This window comes from Meriones unguiculatus, chromosome 5 (assembly GCF_030254825.1).
Source record: "Meriones unguiculatus strain TT.TT164.6M chromosome 5, Bangor_MerUng_6.1, whole genome shotgun sequence".
In the NCBI taxonomy this organism is placed as follows: Eukaryota; Metazoa; Chordata; class Mammalia; order Rodentia; family Muridae; genus Meriones; species Meriones unguiculatus.
In genome coordinates, this window is record NC_083353.1 from 42,899,621 (window position 1) to 42,920,884 (window position 21,264).

General features: G+C 48.3%; 1 protein-coding gene and 1 long non-coding RNA gene across 2 annotated transcripts; one reads left to right on the plus strand and one right to left on the minus strand.

The window, feature by feature from the left end:
• Positions 1-4,260: 4,260 nt before the first annotated feature.
• On the minus strand, positions 4,261-18,641 carry Sec61a1 (SEC61 translocon subunit alpha 1). The gene is made up of 12 exons (XM_021659211.2): positions 18,484-18,641; positions 18,188-18,255; positions 15,190-15,255; positions 15,033-15,111; positions 14,022-14,153; positions 12,147-12,256; positions 11,741-11,894; positions 9,141-9,301; positions 7,785-7,982; positions 7,373-7,564; positions 6,827-6,903; positions 4,261-5,982 (listed from the first exon to the last, which is right to left on the minus strand). The coding sequence occupies exons 1-12, from the start codon at positions 18,488-18,490 to the stop codon at positions 5,796-5,798; spliced, it is 1,431 nt and encodes a 476-aa protein (XP_021514886.1). The 5' UTR covers positions 18,491-18,641; the 3' UTR covers positions 4,261-5,795.
• Positions 18,642-18,823: 182 nt separating this feature from the next.
• LOC132654222 (uncharacterized) lies at positions 18,824-20,075 on the plus strand. The gene is made up of 2 exons (XR_009591875.1): positions 18,824-19,659; positions 19,816-20,075. It is a non-coding gene; the product is annotated as an uncharacterized LOC132654222 (long non-coding RNA).
• Positions 20,076-21,264: the final 1,189 nt, after the last annotated feature.

Below are 21,264 nucleotides of genomic sequence, written 5' to 3' on the forward strand. Positions count from 1 at the left end.
ACGCACACCCTGTGGACCTCTCCCTGACCCTGGGCCAGCCCTGATTGGGCAGCTGGCCAATTCTAAAAAGGCCGGGCCTTTGAGTGATTAGCTGCGCAGCTAAGTCGGGGTGTGAGGCTCGCTGAGGCCGCAGACATTATGTGACCAGGGTTCAGAGAAAAATGGCCAGTTCCTGGCTCTTGTTGCTAGAGAAGGTCAGAGTTTATGAAACAGGCCCAAGGTCCAGCCCTCCGTATTTGGATGCAGTCTGGCTGTGCGCCAGCTTCCAGAAACGGCCCCCACCAGCCCCTAGGAAGGAATAAATAGTAGGTATAGCTTAGTCTCAACCAGACAAGCCAGCTTTCACTTGGGACCCTGAAAGGTACACACTGTCCTCCCATCCCAGGATGCAAGGAACCTGGGGATGCGGGTGACCTGCGGCAGGGCCCGGCAGTGGGAGGCCCGGGCTGGCAGGGCTTGGCAGGCCCGCTGGCCCTGTCGCCCTCCCCGTCAGTCGGCGCCGCGCGGTGATTAATGGCCGGGCGGATCGCGCGTGCGGCCGTCAGCGGGATGGATGTGGCTGTCAGGCCGAGCGTCCGCGCTGACCCCCAGCCCCGGCCCGCGCGATCAATGGGCGGCGGGCGGCGGGCGAAGGCTGGGCCGGCGCGATAAGATGGGCCGATGCGCGCCCGCCGATTGCCCGCTCCGTCACCCGCCGTCACCGGCGCCGTCACGCCGCCCGCGTGCGGGTCGGCGCCGTCAGCAAGCGTGATTAATGGGGACGCGGGCGGGAGGTGCCGCCCAGACCCTTGCAAATGCTCAGGGAGCCCAGAGTGGCGTGGCCCGCAGCGCCTCCGTGTGGCCACATGCGCAGCTGTGGGTTGGAGGATGCTGTGGAAGAAGCAGTTCCGGGAGGAGCAGGGAGCTTGGCTTTATTTTTTCAGTGTCTAAAAATGAGACTCTCCCCACCCCCACCCCCCATCCCAAACTTTTCCCTCCCACCCCACCCCACCCCGCCCCGCCCCATGTAGGCTTGGCTGACCTGGAACTCTCCAAATAGACCAGGATGGCCCCGAACTCACAGAGATCCCTCTGCTTCTGCCTCTCTAGTGCTGGGGTCAAAGTGTGTGCCACCACCCCTGGTAAGATACGTTTTTTATAATAGATAATTCTGAACATGATGCAGAATTTGGAATGAATCAAAGGGGCATGCAATGTTGGCGTGTTTCATCTAGTGTTCCCTCTGTGCAAGCCACGTCTGACACTGACCGCTTATTTCCTAGTGAGCTGGAGATGGCAGGCCTTACGGAAGGAAGGTGCTGTCTATTCCAGGTCCAGCACCTCTATATTTTGTTCCCTCGTCCCAAGTGATGTAGGAATGCCTAGCCTTGCCTAGAGTTCCAGATTTGCTTGTATGCTCTTTTAACTCTTATATCCACAAAGGAAAATCCCTAAGTCATAAGTGGGTCACTGTGACCTATGGCAAAGGAAATCTACCTAACTCCTTGGAGGAGAATAAACCCACTTCCTGCTAGGGTCCCAGCAACAAACTAAAGTCTGTCAAAGACGGCTGAACCTACTGGTCTGACAGAACAAAGGGTGGGGGTTAGAGGAAGGAGCGTGGGGAAAGCAGCTGCACTGGAAATGGGCACCCAGCTGGGATGATGGCTCTGCTGTGGCTGTATAGATGGCGTCCCCTTCCCTAATACTTTCTCACCTATCTCCTCAAGCCCCCCTCAGACACCCCGAGGCCACTTTGGTAGAATTAGGGCAAGATTACATACAACTTGGGAGGGGTGGCTGAGTGCTCAGGGGAGGGTCCCATGAGCTTCTCTGGCCTCCACCTTGGAAGAGGGAAGGTCAACAGTCAGCAAGCCCCTCTGTGAAGATCAGCAGGCCCAGCCAGCTCCTAAAGGTGGAGGTGGTTTGTCTTGGAGACAGTCTTGTACAACAGCTGTTTCTGGCTCACACGAGTGCTGGAAGGGTTCCTGTCCTTTGTGAGTTGGCTCTTTTCACCCAGAGCAGTGAATGGCTGGGCCATCCCACCCACCACCTACTTACTCATGAGACTGCTCATGGCTGTTGGGACTCTCCCATTTTCCGTGTATATACGAATTGGGTAAAGGACATGTACATTCAGTTCTGAAGGGATTGCTAGGCCTTTCCAGAAGCATTGTCATGCCCTTCTTCCCCATTTCTGTGTGTTTGTGTGTGAGAGCATGAATGCCTGTGGGTTGTGTGTGTTTCAAGGCCTCACTGTGTACTGTAGCCTGGGCTGACCTGGACTTAAGACCAGCCTGCCTTTACTTCCGGAGCAAAGGGACTAAGAGCATCACCACACGGGGCTCCTCCTTGCCTACTCTAAACATGAACACTAATGGATGCTATTGCTTTTGGTATTTTTTTCTCCACAGTGTTGTATCTCAGCGATCTTTCCGATCTAGTGTACACAGATTGACCTCCTGGGTCCTTTGTGGAAGACAAAGCTGTTGTCACCTCCCCACACCCACACAACTCCACTGTGGAGATAGTAGCCCAGGCTGGTCTCAAACTCACAATCTTCCCCTCAGCCTTAGGATTACAGGTGTGCCATGAGGCCTGCCTTGGTAGACACTGTAAAACTCTTGTTGGGGGTGTGATCTTCCAGGGTGGAGTCCTCGTTCATTCCCTTTCCCCACAAGGTTATTTGCTGGCACAATGCAATCAATACCAGATGAACTGGTCACAGGTTCAGCCAGTATAATGAGGCGCTGCGAGCAATGGCACTCCTGCAGCAGTCCAGACCAGGGCCTGGTGCATGCTGGAGTGTAGGCTGGGTTTTTGCTATCATGCAAAAAGCATGCTTTTCCCAAGACCTGAGTCACCCGGGGAACTTTCCTTGGTCTTCCCTAGACTCTTCTAAGGCTGTCCTCCAATCCAGCCAGGGCAGGGCAGGCTGGGCTGTAAAAAGGAGAGCGGCGTACAGGAATAGGGTTACAGGGAGCACAGGTGACATGGTTTATTAGTTATCTGTCTCAGGGAAGTCAAGGCAGCAGTTCGAAGGAGTTGGTTACACTGCGTCCAGTCAGATGACTGCCCCTGCTCTGCTGGCTTGTCTTAGCAGCTCAGGACCCAGCCAATGAGAGGTGTGCACATTTAGGGTGGGCCTTCCTAACTCAACTAATGAACTCAGCTCTCACAGGTGAGCAGGGGTTTTTCACATTCCCACAGGTTCCTTTTCTAGGTTGACTCTATGGCATGTCAAATTCATAGACCTAGACAATCTCCATCTACCTGGTCCCACTAGGGCCCAGCAGAGGTGCCTGGAGGACACCAGAAGGTAAGCAGTAGGAAGGGAGCCTCAGACCAGAGGCCAAGCCTAGTATGTGGAGACAAACTGCTAGAAGGGTCTCTGGTAGACATAGCCTCAAGTACCCAGGGAGCAAGGGGCTCAGACCCTCCAGAGAGTGAGAGGGTTTCCAGAGGCCAAGAGTAACCTGCTGCCAGCCCCCACCCTTCCAGCTGTGCTCCCATCCTAGGTTCAGCAGCTCTGTGGTTGGCAATGCAGGGCTGATGTGGCTACCCAGCTGTGCCTGAGCCATCTTAAGCAGCACAACTGAGGCCAAGCATCTGCCACCAAACAGTCTTAGGGGACAGCCTGCCTGGCTCAGCACAGCAGAGGTTCCAGAACTGTCCAGAACAGCATGTGCAGGGGGCCTGCTGTGCACACCCTTAGTCCTGTCCAAGGACTGCTCTGTCACCTGTCCCTCAAGGGTGACTAAGGAAGCACCAGCCAGGCTTAATAAGGGCAAATAGCCTGTCCCTTGCATAGGTATGCAAGCAGGAAGCTGCTGGCAGGCTGTTCCAAGGTGTACCAACCAGGCCACCTGTTCCCATCAGGCCCTGGCCTGCACACATCTGCCGTGGCTGTGGGTCTAGTTCCAGAGCAGCCTCAGACACCAAGCCTCCTTAGTGACCAACTGTGCTCTGGGCCTGAACAATTAGAGCCATAGGCTCCTACCAACTGTGCCACCTACCTGGCTCGGCAGCCCACTCCAGTGCCCCTCAGGAGCCAGGAGTGCACTGCTGTCCTAGGAGAGTCTCACTCCTGCTGGTGCACAGGATATCACTGTCCCAGCCCCATGCCTCCCTTTCCCAGGAGTGGGGGCAGAGGAGAGGGGGTGGCAGGCAGCGTGTGGAGGAGTAGCTCCCAGGAGGTCACAGGTTAGCTGATAACCCTGGTCACCTCCAACGCTGCTGAACGAGTACTCTGCTCTTAGTTTACAAAGATGACGAGGCAACTTGTAAAAAGTCGGTTTATTTGTCATGTTTTCACTGTATCTCAGTTAAGCCATTTTGGTGTCCACAGTGACAGTCCTCTCTGAAGCCAGGCCATTCCCACTCACTCAATAATGGTGACCATCCACCACAGGCCACCAGGCCCAGCTGACAGCTACAGCAGCAGGTGAGGCTGTGGGCTCCTCAGCCTGACTCCCCGGCACAGCCCAGAGACCTGCTTGCCAGAAGCTGTGAGAGTCCCTAGGGTAGGTGGGGGTCCTGCTGCTCTGTGGCAGTGGCAGAGGAGGGGCAGTGGGAAGACCCTGTGGACTGGGAGGGCACCAGGCTCCTCTGCTCAGGACTGGGTCTAGACAAGGCCACGTGTGATATGGTGTGAGTCCTGGGCTGTGGGCAAGGGATGTGGCCCTGCTGCTGACCTGTGTCGGGGCAAGTAGCTAACTGTCCCTTGATTGCCATTTGCTGGCAAGCATAGCAGCAAGAGTCCCTAGGAGCCCTGGGTCAGGGAGGCATTTGCTGTGTCCATTGAGGTGTGGTGAACCCAGGTGGCCTGCTGCTGGTGGACTACATGGCTGCACATTCCCCTGGCTCTTCCCTGCTATGTCAACAACCTGGATCCTCCTGTGTCTTACAGTAAGTTAAAGAATTTCTAGTTGCTCTGACCCCAAACCGCAGCCTTGCATCCTTGCTGCTAGGCAGTATCTGTCTTGAGAGGGGCCTCTCCTATAGGCCTACATCTCCTAAACCAGCCCCATGTTACCTGTTACCCCCCAAACCTTAACTCCAGACAAGATTCTAAGCAACTTCCCTAAGAGATCTCCAAACCCTGGTGTGATTTTCTTATAGATCTTGAGCCAGTCTATATTTGGTCCTAACAACAATAAGAAAATTCTAAAACCTGGAACAGGAAGTTCTCAGTAGGAAGACAGAGGTGGCCACCACAGGAGTGCCCCTTCTAGTGGGAACTGGGGAGAGCAAGCCTGAGGGCCCTTTACACAAGCCCATCTACCTAGCTTGGCTAGGCTCCAGGTAATGCCTGCAATCCCTGCTTGCTGGCAATGGCAGACAGGCAGATCCTCGCCCATCTGCATGCCCAGATGAGATGCAGACATCTCCTAGTTTGTGCTTCCTTCAACCAGGGCCACAGACTGCCCAGGAGCAGTTGAGACCCTTGCAGCTGCCAGGCACTGAGAAGTGCAAGAGTTAAAAAAAAAATTACATTGGATATTTGGGGACAATTGGTTATTACCACCCTCTGGCCATCAGCTAACAAGTCACTTCCATTGGTTTTTTGCCAATGCCAGAATAAAAAGCAAAATTTCAGACTGGAAATTTCCTAGCACTTTACACAGTGGAATGAAAGCTATGAAGAAAAAAAAAAAACAAAAAACAAAAAACAAAAACAAACGAAAAAAAAAAACCAAAAAACCAAAAATCTTTAAAGTCCCTATGCCACAGTAGCATGCTCCAGAGTGGTAAGAGCATCCTTCCTGGGTGCTTCTGGAGCCTGTGCCCTCACCCTGGTCCATGGGCACACAGGCTTAGAAGAGGAGGGCTCCCATGCTGCCCACCTCACTCTGCTCCTTGACGAAGATCTCGAAGTACTGGTAGATGATGGTGACTGCCAGCAGGATCCCAGTTCCAGATCCTATAGCACCCAGGAAGTCAGCCAGGACGGAGAGGGCCCCAATGCAAAGCCCACCAAAGGCCGCAGCTGTGGGGATATACCTGGAGACAGACAGACAGTTGTGTTGCCTGCTGAGCCAGAAAGCCTGATAGGCCAATTAAGATAACCACACAGGGCTAGGGGAATGTGACCAGCACAAATACAAATGTGGATGATGCTGCACTAGATTTTAAACAGCCTGAAACTAAGACATAAGACACTTCATCTTGGTTCTTCTGCTACTCAAACAATCTGCAGATGTGCCAAGATAGGGAGTCTAAAATGTCAGAAGCTGCTATGCTTTTTCTCTCAGACAGTCTGAGTCAGGGGCCTTAAGAGTTATGGACTGAAGTGAAAAGCCCTGCTGTCCCTGGCTCAGAAATTGACAGGAAACTTGCAATTCTGGCGTTCCCTTTGGTGGCTGAGGTCAGCAAGCTTCAAGGGAGCACTTGCTACCCAGCATCTGGTTGCTCTGAGTGACTATAGCAAAGCCAACCATAGTGAGAGACTGAGCGGAAAGCCTCAGGAACTTCCAGCCTACCAACAGACAGCTTCAGAATGGTGATGGAGAGGGAGATGTATGCAGGGTGGCCTGCTTCTCCTGGAGCCCTAATCTATCTCTCTGCAAGGTGACGCTACATTCCTCCATCACCTGTGGCTGAGCCTGGCAGCCTCTGGCCTCTGGTTTGATCTCATTTCTGCACATTCAACACCTCTCCCAGGCCAGCTCTTGCTAGTACCTTGGCTTCATCTGTGCCAGGACCCATGCAGCCTAGGCCAGCACTGCTCAGTTATCACTGTCTCATATAATTTCAGCACCCTGGCTATGTACGTCCGTCTCCTCTCCTGTGCCTTCTTCTCTGGACAGGGGTATCTCTAGTGTTCAGGCTTAGTGACCACACTTACCGGTTGAGCTCATGTACCATGGAAGTCTCCCTGTGGCCCCTCATTACCATCTGCTGCTCCTTCAGCTGCTTTGCAACCTGCATGACCCAAGCAGAAGGACATGAGCCAGAGGCTGCAGGGTAAGGGGGTGCTTCACAGTGGAACTTAACAATTACAGATTTTTTATTTGTTTCTTTGAGACAGGATTTGTCTGTGTAGCTCTGGCTGTCCTGGATTTAACTGTAGACCAGGCTGGCCTTGACCTCATAGAGATCTGCCTGTCTCTGTCAGTGAGTACTTGGATTAAATATATGCACCACCAATGTGCAGCCATATTTCCCCCCCCACAGCCCTGACAGTCTTCATGGAGGACATGTTTAACTTGTAGCAATGCACTCACTCACACAACAGTGTATCTTTCCAACAAGCCCTACCAAAGTGGATGGTCCCTCTGCAGGCTGGACCACTTACATCACAAACTATTACGTACAAAGTGTTAACAGGTGGAGCTACCTGGATGTAAACAGCTACTCCAGCTCTCTAGCAGGAATGTGGACTTAGACTTACATCTTTGGCAGAAGAACCCGAAACTTCGATCCATGTTTTGGAAAAGAATGCACAAGAGCCCAGCATGAATACAATGTACACGACCGCATGGACAGGGTCCTCCAGCACTGAACCGAATGATTCCGGAGGAGACAGGTAGTAACACAGGCCACCGACTGGATAAGCACGGGCAGGGCCTCCAGATGACGTGTCCTAGGAGTAAGACATGAAAGTCTTCTGGATGCTGCTTCAGCATGCCACAGCATGAAGCCTTACGGTGCCGTACGGCACCCTCAGCAGTCTCACTGAACTACATTAGTGAGACAATTCAAAAAGACCTTTGAGTGGAATATTTGGTCCTGAGCTAAGAAACCCTGCCATAAACCACAACTAGCTGAGTCAGTACAATCCTACCTGACCCAATGACACTCACCGACCAGGTGCCTAGTAGGCTAACCAGCAGGTTGCCACTGAAGCGTGCTGATAGCATCTGGGAGATGACATACAGGTTGGACACCAGAGCGGACTGCAGGATGATGGGAATGTTCGAGGTGTAGAAGAGCTTGATGGGATAGGTGTTGTACTGGCCTCGGTAACGCGCCGACTTGATTGGAAGGTCCACTCGGAAGCCCTACAGGCAAACACATGTCCCTTCATTTTCCTATTCTGCATCCTGTCCTCAGTGTGGCTGGAATAGTCAGGTTGGCCACAGGAGAGGTGGTGACGGTTGTCAGTTCTGCCAATGGACTCCCAGTTGTGATGGTATCTGAGGGCACAAGCCCTTTCCTTTCCTGTATAGAAAGGCCTGAACGGGCACCTTCTACTAGCGGTTCTCAGGCACTCATCATCCATAAACACGCTAAGCGTTCCTCCCCAGCCCTCTGAAACCCTGGACACCAGAGCTTCTTTCTTCTTTACTATCACAAACCCAATGCCTGGGACAGAAGACTCAAACCTCTGATCAACTGCAGTCATTGCCTTGTCCCTAAGACTGACTTATTTGTTACTAAGCAGGCAGTGCCTGAGATGCAGCAGGAGTCATTACTGAGTTACCTGGCCTCAGGAAAGTATTTCTAGTCACAAACACGCGTCTTTCCAGTGCTGCCCCTCCTTTTGATTTTATTTAAATGTGTTTGTGTGTGCGCGTATGGGGACTCATGCATGCCATAGTGTGTAAGTGGAGATCAAAGGAGAGCATACAGAAGTTACTTCTTTCCATATGGGTCCTGGGAAATGAATTCAGGTCACTAGGTTCGGAAACAATCACCTGTACTACTGAGCCATCTGACCAGCCTTGTTTGCTTTAAAGAAGGATCTTGCCACATACACCAGGCTGTCCCTGAACTCTAGGTCTTATGTCCTACCCACTTAAATGAGCCACCACATCTGGATAACTGCTGTAATTTCTTTCAGTTAATATCAAAATTCTGCAAAGCATGCTGGGCATGGCAGCATAAGCCTTTAATCCCAACATCTGGGAGGCAAAGGAAGGTGAATCTATGTGAATTTAGGATAACCTAGTCTACATTAGTAAGTTTCAGGCCAACCAGTATTGGATAGACCCTATCTCGAAACAACCAACCAACCAACCAACCCTCAAATACAAAAATCCTCCTAAGTATGGGGTCAGTAAAATTAAAAGAAGTGAGTTAGCAGTTCGGTGTCCTACTCAGACAAGTTAGAAAACAACTGTCATAAAGCCGAGAGCTGTGAAGCAGGAGGACAGTGTGGATGCTGAGTTTTGACTGCTGTACAAAGCAGACCTCCTCTCAGCTCCCTTTGGACACACCTGGAAATAGATGACAACAGCAAAGACGAAGATGGTGGCAATCAGGTTCATGAGGTTAGGGAGATTCTGGCGGTAGAATGCCTCTCGGAGGGCTCGGACCTTGTCTGTGCGGGTAGCCAGCAGGTGGAAGAGTGCAATGATGGCACCTTCGAATTCCATCCCTATGAGCAGAGCAAGATGCAGGTGTAGAGGATGAAGAGTGCTCACTCTGTCTCTTCGCTTTTTAATGACCCAAACTGAGAGGAAGTGTGAAAGAGTTCCAAGAAGCAAACTGCAACACTGGGCTGTTCTCTTCTGAAATAAGCTGGCTGGTCTCTTTCTTAAGTCACCAGACGTGGAAGGGCAACCACCAATTTAAATACATCTGTGACACATTTTGCCTGGAAAAGGCCAAGTCCTGCTTTGGAATCTGGACAGCATGAGCATTCATGCCCAAATAAATCCTGAAGAGGGTTGCACCCAGTGGAAGAGTGGGGAAAGCTTGGGTCCTCAGGTCCAAACACCAAATACTAATCCTACAAGGAGGCCTGAGACCACAGTCTCCACCCTTTCCACAGGTCATGCCCCAAAGCAGGCCTGGCAAACAGATGGGCTCCTGAAAGCTGAAGGGAGCAGGAAGAGGCTCCCAAATATTTACAGGGCAAGAGGCTAGAGCAAGCCCTCTTACCTTTCAGCTGTGGCCTATGTCCTATTCAGTACTTAGGGATATGGGAGCTGAAGCCAGGACAAGCCTCTTTTCTAATAGAGGAGGCAGGCCCATGCAGACCAGGGGGAGAGAAGAATTGTTCGTGATTACCCCCAGTGGCCTTTCCAAGCTCCCCACCAAGTGCTCTGCTTTTGTCCTGTTCCAGCCTCGTGAGGACAACCTCAGCTCAGGGCTGCAGAGCTGCTGGCTGCTTCCCTCATATCATATAAGACTCTGCTCAACTGAGATGCCTGGATCAACGCTGTAATACCATTCCCTGTGGCCCTTTCCTCCTTATTTTTCTCACGGTGACCCAGCATCCCCAGGATACTGTGTGCCAGCAATGCCAGTGTTTGTCACATCTGCCAATCTCTGGAAACAAGCCCATCTCTATATGCTTAGCAGCACCTCAGCAACACGCCATGCATGCTGTGCACACATTCCCAGGGAGGCAGCAGTGGTGAACCAGCCAAGCTGCAGCAGCCCTTTTGGCTACAAGTGACCTGTGTCCTCTGTACACTTCTGGTCCTTGTACCTTACTGATGTTCTCATCCTTGGTTGCCTGGTGCGGCTCATCACAAACTGGCAGCAAGGGACTCAAATCACCCATTCAGACTAAATTTCCTCCAGGCCTGGCCATGGAGACACCCTTAGTGACTCCTTAGTTTTCCACCTCAGCCCTAATAAGCAATCGTGCTTCACATCTTGTCTGCTCAAGGTAGCCACAGCACTTCCCCAGCAGTGTACTCTGCAGTATGAGTACATCAGTCCTCACCCTCTGTCCAACTCCAGAATGCAACAGCATTCTCTGCTGGCTCCTGAGCCTGGGCCATCCTACCCTGCTTCCTTCTCTGCTATCATCGCCAATGCCAGCATCCCTTATCATGTTCTTTCTAAGCAATGACCTCCAACTGCACGTTCACCCATGCATCTGTAAGTCTGACAAGCCCTGCCTTTCACTGCGCCAGTCTCTTCCAATATGCCTTTGATCTTCCTAGAGGATAGCTTTTGCTCATTAGATATATGGGATTGTATGGCTTCTGGAGGCAGAAACTGTCTCTGCATTCAATTTTAGGAAAATGTGCACAAATATTTTTCACGAGATTCTTCTAAACAAATAACACATTTAGTGACAAAAGTAAATCCCTAGTAAATCTTATTCTAAAACTTCCTTTGTGTTTACACATTTTTATTAGAAACACTGTCATTTCCAAGCACGATTAATGGCTCTACCATAGTGTACTAATGTATGAGCCGTATCTACTATATGCCAGGCTTCACATGGTCACCTTTCCTTTTTCAGTGGTGCCAGGTATTCAACCTTGCACAAAGCTGTACCCCTCAGCTTAGTTTCCTGAGAGCACGGTCTCACCACACAGTGCAGGCTGACCTCAATTGCAACATCCTTCTGCTTCAGTGTCTAACGAGCTGGCTAGATCTGTGTCATGGCCTCAGCACATGAGCCAGGGCAGCAGCAGGGAGTGTGCTCACACCACCGGCAGACCATTAACAGAACTGGGTGCAGGGGCAGGCACGAGCAAACGCACTGGTGTGGTAGTTCCAGTTTTTTGTTTTTAAACGATCTAGAGTAAATTGCCAAAATAAAGGTGAGAATGTGCACAATTTCAATGTCAACAAAGTGAGCATGAATTGATGTCTACCCAAGACAAAGGCTGAAACAGAAGGTGCTTACTCCTGTAATACAGTTTATGCCGTACTCAGCAGGGGGGCCACACTCCACTCATATCTGACATGCCAACCATGATGAGGCATATGAAAATCTAGGCTGTGTGTTGCCATCATCATAAACCTACCTGTATTTAGAAATACTGTGGATGCACAGAAAACCTGGAGCTTGTGTAGACCACAGACAGAGCCTCTGCCAAACTCTGGCATGAGCTCCCAGGGTCCTTACCTCGGCCAGTGTTGACAGTGGTGGGGCTGAATGCCTTCCAAACAATAGTCTCACAGATATTGGTAGCAATGAAAAGAGAGATGCCAGAGCCCAAGCCGTACCCTTTCTGCAGGAGTTCATCCAAAAGTAGGACAATTAAGCCAGCAACAAAGAGCTGTGAAAGAAAAAAAAGTAAAGAAATTTAAATAGATCATGTTACTGCTCCCAATGGGCATGGCTCTCTTCCCCAATAATTGGGTTTTTGCGTATAAAAACAGAAATCTTGAGTATAAAAACAGAGTGAGTTTAAGTCTCTGGCCTTCCACTAGTGGATTAACAAGGGCAAACCCACAACCTCCAGCTTCTCTAAGGCACAGGTGAGATTTGGTATTTTTGGTATGGGTCGGGGGCACAGCATAACAATTACCTGAATGGTGATCAGCAGGCAGATTCCAGCACCCATCTCTGAAGGGTCCCCGTACATGCCCGTCATCACATACACAATGGACTGACCGATAGTAATGATCATTCCAAACACTAGAAACCAAGAGAACTGTGTTCTCAAAGCAGCACAGTACACAGCAGAGGAGGCTGCTAATGAACAGCTGAATGTCCAGCACTGAGAAGAAAAAGCACAGTGCCGACATTGCCTCTAGGGAGTTCCAGAAGGCATCTCAACAGTCACACTGTCAAAGAGAGACAGCACAGGCACCCTCAGCTAAAGCATACTTGCTCTCCAGTCTCACCTCTTGCTCAGTGATGAAGGAGGAGCTGAAGCATGACAAATATGATCTTAGGAAAAGCATGGAATCCCAAGCAAAACCAGGGATGCAATGCAGTGCTGGCACCCCTGAAGTATCCAGAGCACCACAGGTCAGAGTGATCTGGAGACCTCTAAGCCACGAGTGGGCCACGGCCGTCTCTAAGACCTGCCACTCAGATCCAAGTCCAGAGAACAGAAGCCTTTCAGATAAAAGCAATCCTTCTGATCTACATTTATATTTCAAATGTCTTCAAAGGGAGCCCACAGTGCCACTGATGTGGCTACTGGTCCCATTTCCTGACAGAGCTCCTTCTGTAGACTGTTTCTCAGATCTCATTCATTTCATTTCTAGGCACAGTAGAACTGACAATTCTATTGGTTTCCTAGTATTAGTTGGTTCTAAATAAGAGTGGGGATTTAAATTTCAGTTTAAAATTTCAAGTGTCCACTGACTACTGTCTCTACTTGAAAATTTACAAAACAGTCCAGGGGCTGCCAAGATGTCTACACTGGTAAGATACTTGCCATGCAAGCCTAATGGCTTGAGGTCTATCCTCAGTATCCACACAGAGAAGAAAGAAAACCGACTCTACAAAGTCTCCTCTGACTTCTCTACACAGACCTGTTTCACACACATGCAGTGTCACACACATGCACACAAACACAATAAAAAATAAACAAAATAAAAACCAACCAACCAAGCAAACAGGGCCAGCAAGATGGATCAGCAGATAAGAAACTTGCTGCCAAGATGGACAGTTTGAGTAGATGCCTGGAACCCACATGATGGAAGGATAGAATCAAACTTGCAAGTTGTTTTCTGACATAGATACATACACACACACATACACACACATGCACACAGATGAATTAAAAAAAAAGGTAAAACATAAAATTGTTCAGTAACCCTGATTGATTATCAGCAATCAAACAAACCCAGGGATTTGGGCGTGCTACAAGTGCTCTACCACTGAGCCATACACCTAGCCCGATACTCCTGAATTCTTAAGACAGAAAAAGGTTTGAAAACTTTTCCTGAATAAAATAGGCTATTACAGTTCAAAGGTAGGACACTGATGTTAGTGGCTAGCCATGGTTACCAGAAACACTTATCAATTGCTGAATGGAAAACATCATTAACAACCCCTTTTTCCCCCTTTACAGATGGAAAACTGAGCCTTCAGAATGGCCACCTCACTTCCTTCACTTCATAAGCTGGTAAGGAGTATGGGACATAGAAGAGTGTCCTCTCCTCCCTTAACCCCCCTTTCACACATATAAGAAAACACCCGGCATAACTAAGCGGCTGCACAACGATCCCTCAGCTTTGTTCACTGAGGCTCTGGTGTGAGTGCAAACTACACAGTAAAGAAATGAGCTACCAGCCCTGCTCCTTCCATGTGCAGATCATGGAGTGCATGAGGAGGGGCAGCCAAGGAGGTCAGAGCACAGAGCATAACTGCTTTAATCCCAGGAGCTTTACAGCAAATTCCCCTTCTCAATTGTGGACATCAGAACATTATGTACGATGTTTCTTACACTTCTGGGCTCCATTGAAGAGAGCTCGGTCTTTTGGGGTGTCCCCAACTTCAATTATCTTGGCACCAGCTAAGAGCTGCATGATAAGGCCAGAGGTAACAATAGGAGAGATGCCCAGCTCCATCAAGGTACCTAGAGCAAAGACACAGCCAACATTAGCTTGGAAGAACATAGTCAGATACAACGAACAGCACTAGAGGTTCAACAGCTTCAGTTTGTTAGCAGCATTTAACTTACAGAACCACCTCCAAAGACCAGCGAGCACAGCTTACTGCATTCTATTCACCCTGCCCCGCAACATCTCATTCTGCTCAGGCAGTCACGTTACCCAGACTGCTGCATTTCAATTCAGCAACAGATTTACTCTAGCCTCACAGAGAGAAGACAGGCTAGTCTCCCCACCAGTTCCTAAGAAAGGACAACATTCAAGGCATTCCCAGAGTCTGCAAAGGTGCCAGCACAACTGTATCTGGCTGTGAATAAACTCCCGCTTTCATTATGCTACAACCAGTCATACTTCTGATTTCTAATGTAATGTGTACTGTATTTTTAAATGAGGTAATCTAATGCAATATCAACATATTCAAAATCCTTACTGTGCCCATAGGTAAATTGTCAGGGCTTACAAAATCGGTTTTGTTTTGTTTTTTTTCTGGAGATAGTGACACTGTAACCTATAGGTATGAAAAAGATTCAGCTGAGAAACAAATTATACCTCCTAAAGAATGTTATCACTTCAGGTATTTCAAAAGTATTCTAGTTTTTCCCGGTTTTAGGCAATTTTCTACAATGCAGCCTTATCTTGTTATTGCAGGTTCTGCATTGCATTCAGACCCAACAGGATGCTTTCATCAGCAAATGCTGCATTACTCTTCCACACCAGTGTCCTCTATTTTCTAAGCTACACATCTTCACAGACTTTCTGAGATCCCTATAAGCCAAAGCCTGTAACTGATGTAAACCAGGCTCATCTTCACTATGCAGGGAAAGGTTGTGTGAGCAGAGTCCTACCTCTGTTAGAGGCCAAAATCACTCGCATCCAGTAGAAAGGGTCGGCTGAGTCTGAAGACATAATGCCAAACAGGGGAATCTGGAAACAGGCAGAGAGCAGGCATCACACACATGATTCCAGCCCACTCAACCCCTCCAACACTAAAGCAGAGCTCACCTGGCAGCATACTAGGAAGATGAAGAGGGTGATGGCTGTCCACAACACTTTCTCCTTAAACTGAATCTGGGAGGGAATAAATGAAAGTAATGTTATTAGATAGGCAAACACAGATGAACCTAAATAAGGTATCATTCCCCATTTATCTGAGCTGCTCAAATGTGCACCAAACACACACCATAAGTAGCATATATATATATATATATATATATATATATATATATATATATATATCATATGTGCTCTCTGTCCAAGACCCTGTTGCTCTTTATCTCAGATAATCCTCCCATTGCACAGATTATCTTTATGTGAAAATGAGCAAAGTGACCAAGAAAGTTTAATTTGTCCCAAATCCCGCAGCTGAAGTGATTTTGTGCCCAAAGCTATGCTCTTAACCATTCACAGGAACAGCCGAGAATCAAGACGGATGAACACTGCGGAGAGATTGGCTCATAGAATAGAAAAGCTTTTTGTAGCACAGCACCTGCTTCCGTACAATACACCACTAACAATTTTCTTACTCTGGATTCAACTATTTTAGAATGTGGGACTGATCCGTAAGTGAATCAAGAGTAACGCCTGTGATGACACTGGAGGAGGACACTAAGGCCAACAGCAGCCGTTTATCTTCACCCCACCCAGGTGTGTAAGTGTGATGGGTTAACCTTGTCAACTTCAGAATCACCATGGAAACAAACATTTGGGTATGACTATGGAGGAGTTTCTGGACTGAGTTCATGGAAGCAGGAAGACCCGACTTTAAATGTGGGTGGTACCAATCCATGAGCTAGAATGCAGAATTAAATAAAAAAGAGAAAGTAAGCTGAGCTCCAGCATCAGCTGTCCCTGTCTCCTGACCTGGGCTGCAGCGTGACCAATGTACCTTAAGTTCTTGCTGTCATGCATCTCTTGCTGTAATGAACTACCCTTGAAGAGTGAGCTCAAACACCATCCTTTCTTCCTTCCTTCCATTGTTTTTGTCAGGAACGTTGTCACAACAACCAGAGAGGTGACAAATTGAATAAGTTAACTAGCAGACACAAATCACTTTACTATCTAGCCTGACTAGAAACCCGTTGTTCTCTCCTGGTCATGAGACCTCTGTCACTAGGTAGTGAGAGCTCTTCAGTAGTGCCTGACCCCACTACCACACTGGCTTTAGACAGTTTTAGACAGGCTTAACAGACAGCTAAAGACTAATGATACAAAGTGAATGTAATGCCAAAAAAAAAAAAGGCCAACAAGTGCCAACCACAAGTGTGTCAGTCAGTGCCCAAGTCCTCTGTGCATGGTCATTTGAAAAACGATAGTACTGGACTCTATGAGTAATGTGAATTCAAAGCTCAGACCCCGCAGAGGGAGCTGGGGAACTCACAATCCTCCTCTTTCCCTCAAGAACATTGCCTTTTCCACCTGTCATCCACCACACCCAGAACTCAGCACCTAACCAGGGAGAAGCAACACTATTTCACAGGACCCAGAAAGACAAGCTTATAATCAACATGTTCGCATACTATCTATTATAGTGATGGACACGGGACATAGGGCCAGCATGTCTATCACTAGCCATTTTCCCAGCCCATGTAATTAATCTGTTAGGAAAAAAAGAAGACAAATTTTAAAGACTATTTTAAACGAGAAAGCCTCCTCTCCTGGTCATTTAAGAGCAAAACATCAAAAGCTTTTCATCTAAGTCCTGGATCTGCTGCCTCTGAAATAGTCCCAACCCACCCTCATTCAGTACCATGATTCACCCTCTACTGCAAGGGCCCCCAAGCCACACTCCAGGCCTCTCCCTTACTGCCAAGGCCATTTCTTTGCCTAGTCCATCTCATTCATCGTCCCTGTGCTTTTCTTCGCCTTTACATTTAAAATCAATAAGAACTGCACCTAACAACCTACCATCTAAGGGCACTGATACTCTGTCTTCACTGTGTTAGGAAACCAGGAATTATTTGCCAGGAATCCTTTCTGTACCATCAAGGCAACTTCTCGTCTTTTTTCAAACCCCTATCAGACTTACTCCCCGATTAGGCCAAGTTGTACCTTCTACATACTTCCCATTTCCCTTGTTCTGCCAGGCCAAAGTCACAGGGCTATGAAGAAAAAATGTAAAGGGTGGCTTCTTGGCCCTTGAGCCAGATGCTTTGCACTGAGGTAGAGCAGGTAAAGCTTTGGACATCAACATGTCAAAGGCAGCAGGGACACAACAAGGCATTTGTACATAAGTAACTATCTTAAGTAACAAAAAAAAAAAAAAAAAAAAAAATAGGAGTAGACAGTAATGTGAATGTATGACATAGTCTGTAAAAACAGGGATTCAAAGTGGATTTACTGTTTTCTGTTACCCATAGGCCTGGCCTTTCCTTCACTGGGCAATCTCACATTAGAACATTTATTCTTGGGCTGAAGCTAACAGCCATGGAAATTCTAATTAAGATTTAAGATTTACACGGTGCTACGTTTCTATCTTTCCTAGTTTTAACGCACCTGCTGTCAAGGGCAGCAGACCTCATTACAGCAGTTATCCTCACGCTGGGGCAGGGCACACCCCCCCACCAAATACAAACAGGTTTACATCGATTAACATGACTGGCCTTTTCCTTTGAAAACTAGATACTGAAGTCACCTCCCAGACGAAACAAACGCCCCAAGATCTGCTCCTGCTGGAGGTGAAGAAGACAGGGTAATTCAAGCTGGAGTCCTATCTGAGGTCTTATTCAATCACTGCTCGGACCCACTTTTGGACCAGGCAAATCGAAGGCTTTGTTCACCACCACCATCCACTAAGGATGCTCCAAATGAAACAAGATGGTTTCGTAAAAATTCCCACACAAGCAGGTCATCTTTCAACAGCTCCCGTGAATATCCCATCACACACAGCTACACTCCAGAAGGGCAGTTTCCATTCGGTGTGCTGAAGCCATTTTTAATTGTACTGTAAACTTCCAGCACCCAGTTTTGTATGGCTTCTTTGACCACCATCTGGGGAACTTACCTTTCTCTCTGGCTTCTGAATTTCCGGCAAGATGACACAGAATGGCTTGATGACTTCCAGAAATTTGACTTTGATGGAAGAAACAGAAAGAAAAATTGTTAGGTACACAGTAACCTACGAGCAACTGAGGGAGGCCGGCACGAGCGGAATGCGGGCATGGGGACCCAGAGGGCTCCGTCTGGGGGGTGCGAGGACAAGGGGTACCGGGGCAGGCCGCGTTCCGTAGGGAACGCGCAGCTCGGCCAGCGGGCGCCCAAACGGGGAAAGCTGCGCCGGGGCTGCCTCAGGGGACTCACTCGCCATGGCGGCGGGTGATCCAAATCCACGTCCTGCTCCGACTGCGCTCCACTTCGAGTGAGGCGACGCCGCGAGCGGCGGAGCAGGTTTCCTGAGCCGAGAGACACGTCAGTGATAGCCCGGCGGCGAGCGGCGCGGCGAGGCGGGGCCGGGAAAGGGTCACCGACCGCTTCCGCTTCCTGCCACGCGCGCTCACTGCGGCGCCTGCGCCAAGACCACAACTCCCGGCATGCAGCGGGAGCGGAGGGGCTATCGGGAAGATGACTGGCGGGGCACGCCGGAACTGGGCGTGTGCAGCTGCGCAGACTCGGCCGGAAGGCCGGACTGAATCAGGTAGTTTCACCATGGTTAAGGCCCTACTGAGCAGGCGATTCGGCTTTCTGTGTCGGTGGCCTTCAGTGCCAGTGATGTCACGACCCCGTAGGCCTCGGCTGCTGCGAGACCCGCGCGACAGAACAGCAAGCCTCCTGTCCTGAGTGTGGTGGGCTGAGGAAGCCTTGGCTCCTGCATTTGAGGACGGTGGGCAGATGTCCGGCGGCTCCGTGTGGGCCGCGGCGCTGGGCTTTCCGAGAAGGCCCTTTGCCCGGCTTGTTCTATGAAACTGGAGAGTTAAGAGAGATGAAGAAGCCGAGCCAAGCCTGTCTGCTCCAGATCTTCAGGGATAGGAATCCTGCTGAGCTGGAGCAAAGGCTGTGTGAAGGGGACGAGGCGAGGTGGGGCAACGTGGAATTTGATTTTTAGACAGATCTTTGAATTCAGTGCTGTGTGTTAAGTCAGAAATAGACTTCTTGCTGTGCGCCTTGAGTGCTGAGGTTAGGTTTCATGCAGCCAAGCCCTGACTTCCACGGAGAATGTTTGCGGTGGCCATGTCTTGAGTAACACTCTTGACAGCTCGGCCTGTGTCATTAATAGGACATTTCAGTTTAATTTGGCATTAAGTTGCATGTTGTTACATAAATACTGGTGGGGTTAGAGAAACCACTAACAATTACTGTGTTAGCACAATGTGAGGTTTTTGTTTTGTTTTTTATTTTTTTTTTTAAACAGGTCTCTCTATGTAGCCCTGACTGTCGCAGAATTCATTACTTTGACTAGGCTGGCATCAAACTCACAGAGATCCAACCTAATTCCACCTTCTGAGTGCTGGGACTAGCGCCACCACACCTGTCCACAATGTGAGTTTTTTAAACAGGTGTGCGCTGTTTTTGCCTTTACACATTTCAAAGATTTTATTATTAAATACTAGAAACATGCCTAGCACAGACAATAAAATCTAAAGTTTTAATTAAGTATTTCCTTGAGATTTATTTTTTATTGTGTGTTCGATTAAGTGTGATTGCAGGTGCCCTTGGAGGCTGTAAGAGGGCGCCAGCTCATGAGGCTGTTGAGAACTGAACTCAGGTTCTCTGGAAAAGCAACCAGTGATCTTAACGGCTGAGCAGCTTGATATGGTATGTTAAAATACAGTAAACATAAATTTGAATCTTGTTTAACTTAACAAAGAAGTTAAAATAGTAATGAATTCCAGACTGCAACTTGTTTTGTTACTACAAGAACTAAGCAAAAAATAAAATTTATATTTTACAAAACATTCTGGAATAAAATATAGCTTGATTTTTTTTCCCTTTTTCTCCTTAGCCAAGAATTTGAGCATATTATGTTGGTGACAGGACAGTTGGTTCAAAAATTTTGTTGAAAGTGAAAGTAGACCTGAGAAAGTAACTCCCTCTTTGGCAAAATGCTTGTCTAATGTGTGAGGCCCTGTGTTCAGTGCTCACAAAATAAATGATAGCACTTACCAAAAAAGATTATAGTGCTATGCATATCTGTTTCCTCAAAATACTGTTAGAACTTGTTGCTTGAGTGAAAAATTTTAATCATCAATGATAAGAAAATCGAAGAGAACCTAGTAAATTTCATACATTGACTATTTCAAGAATAAAAGCTTCCTAGAGTCTGGCCTGCAGTCCTAGAACTCAGGGCCTGAGGGAAGAGGATGAGCAGTTCAAGGACAGCCTAGGCTACAAGATACCTTTTCTCAAAGCAAAATCTCTAAACAAGAAAGAGTTCCCAGAGTGTTACCATGGTAAGGATAAGATAGGCCGAGGCCAGTAAGTTGACCCTGGGGTAAAGTGTTCTCATTCAGTACTGCAGTGTTCCCGTGGAGGCTTGATGGCCTGAATTCAGTCCCTGGAGCCCACACAAAGGTGGAAGAAGAGAACCAAGTCTACAGAATTGTCCTAAGACCTCCACATGTGTACACCCAGACCCCCAACACTTCTCCCAGTGGTTTTTGTTGTTTTAAGGTGCAGTTTAATGTCACATCTCGGGAAAACAAACAAAAACAGCTCAGAGATATTGTCAAAGTTTTCAGCACCATTATAGAAGTGAAAATGTTTTGACACACCAACATAGTATGGACCCATTTGTTTGGTTTTGTTTTGTCTTTCTTTTTGTTTCTTTGAGACAGAGTTTCTTTGTGTACTTTATGTATTCTTTATTGTCCTGGATTTACTTTGTAGACCAGGCTGGCCTGATTCTCAATGCTCTGCCTCTGTGAAGGCTGGGATTGTAGGTGTGTGCCACTGTGCTGGGCTCAATATTTGCTTTTAATTCACATAGACAAAGGATAGTTTGAAACAAGCGGAAGATCATATATAGAGGAAAAAAACAAAACAGGTATACTGCTTGAAAAATGAAAGCATTTCTATGTGAAAAACTTGGAATTCCCAATAGATAATATGAAAATGCATAATGACAAAAGTAGGAGATGGTATTGA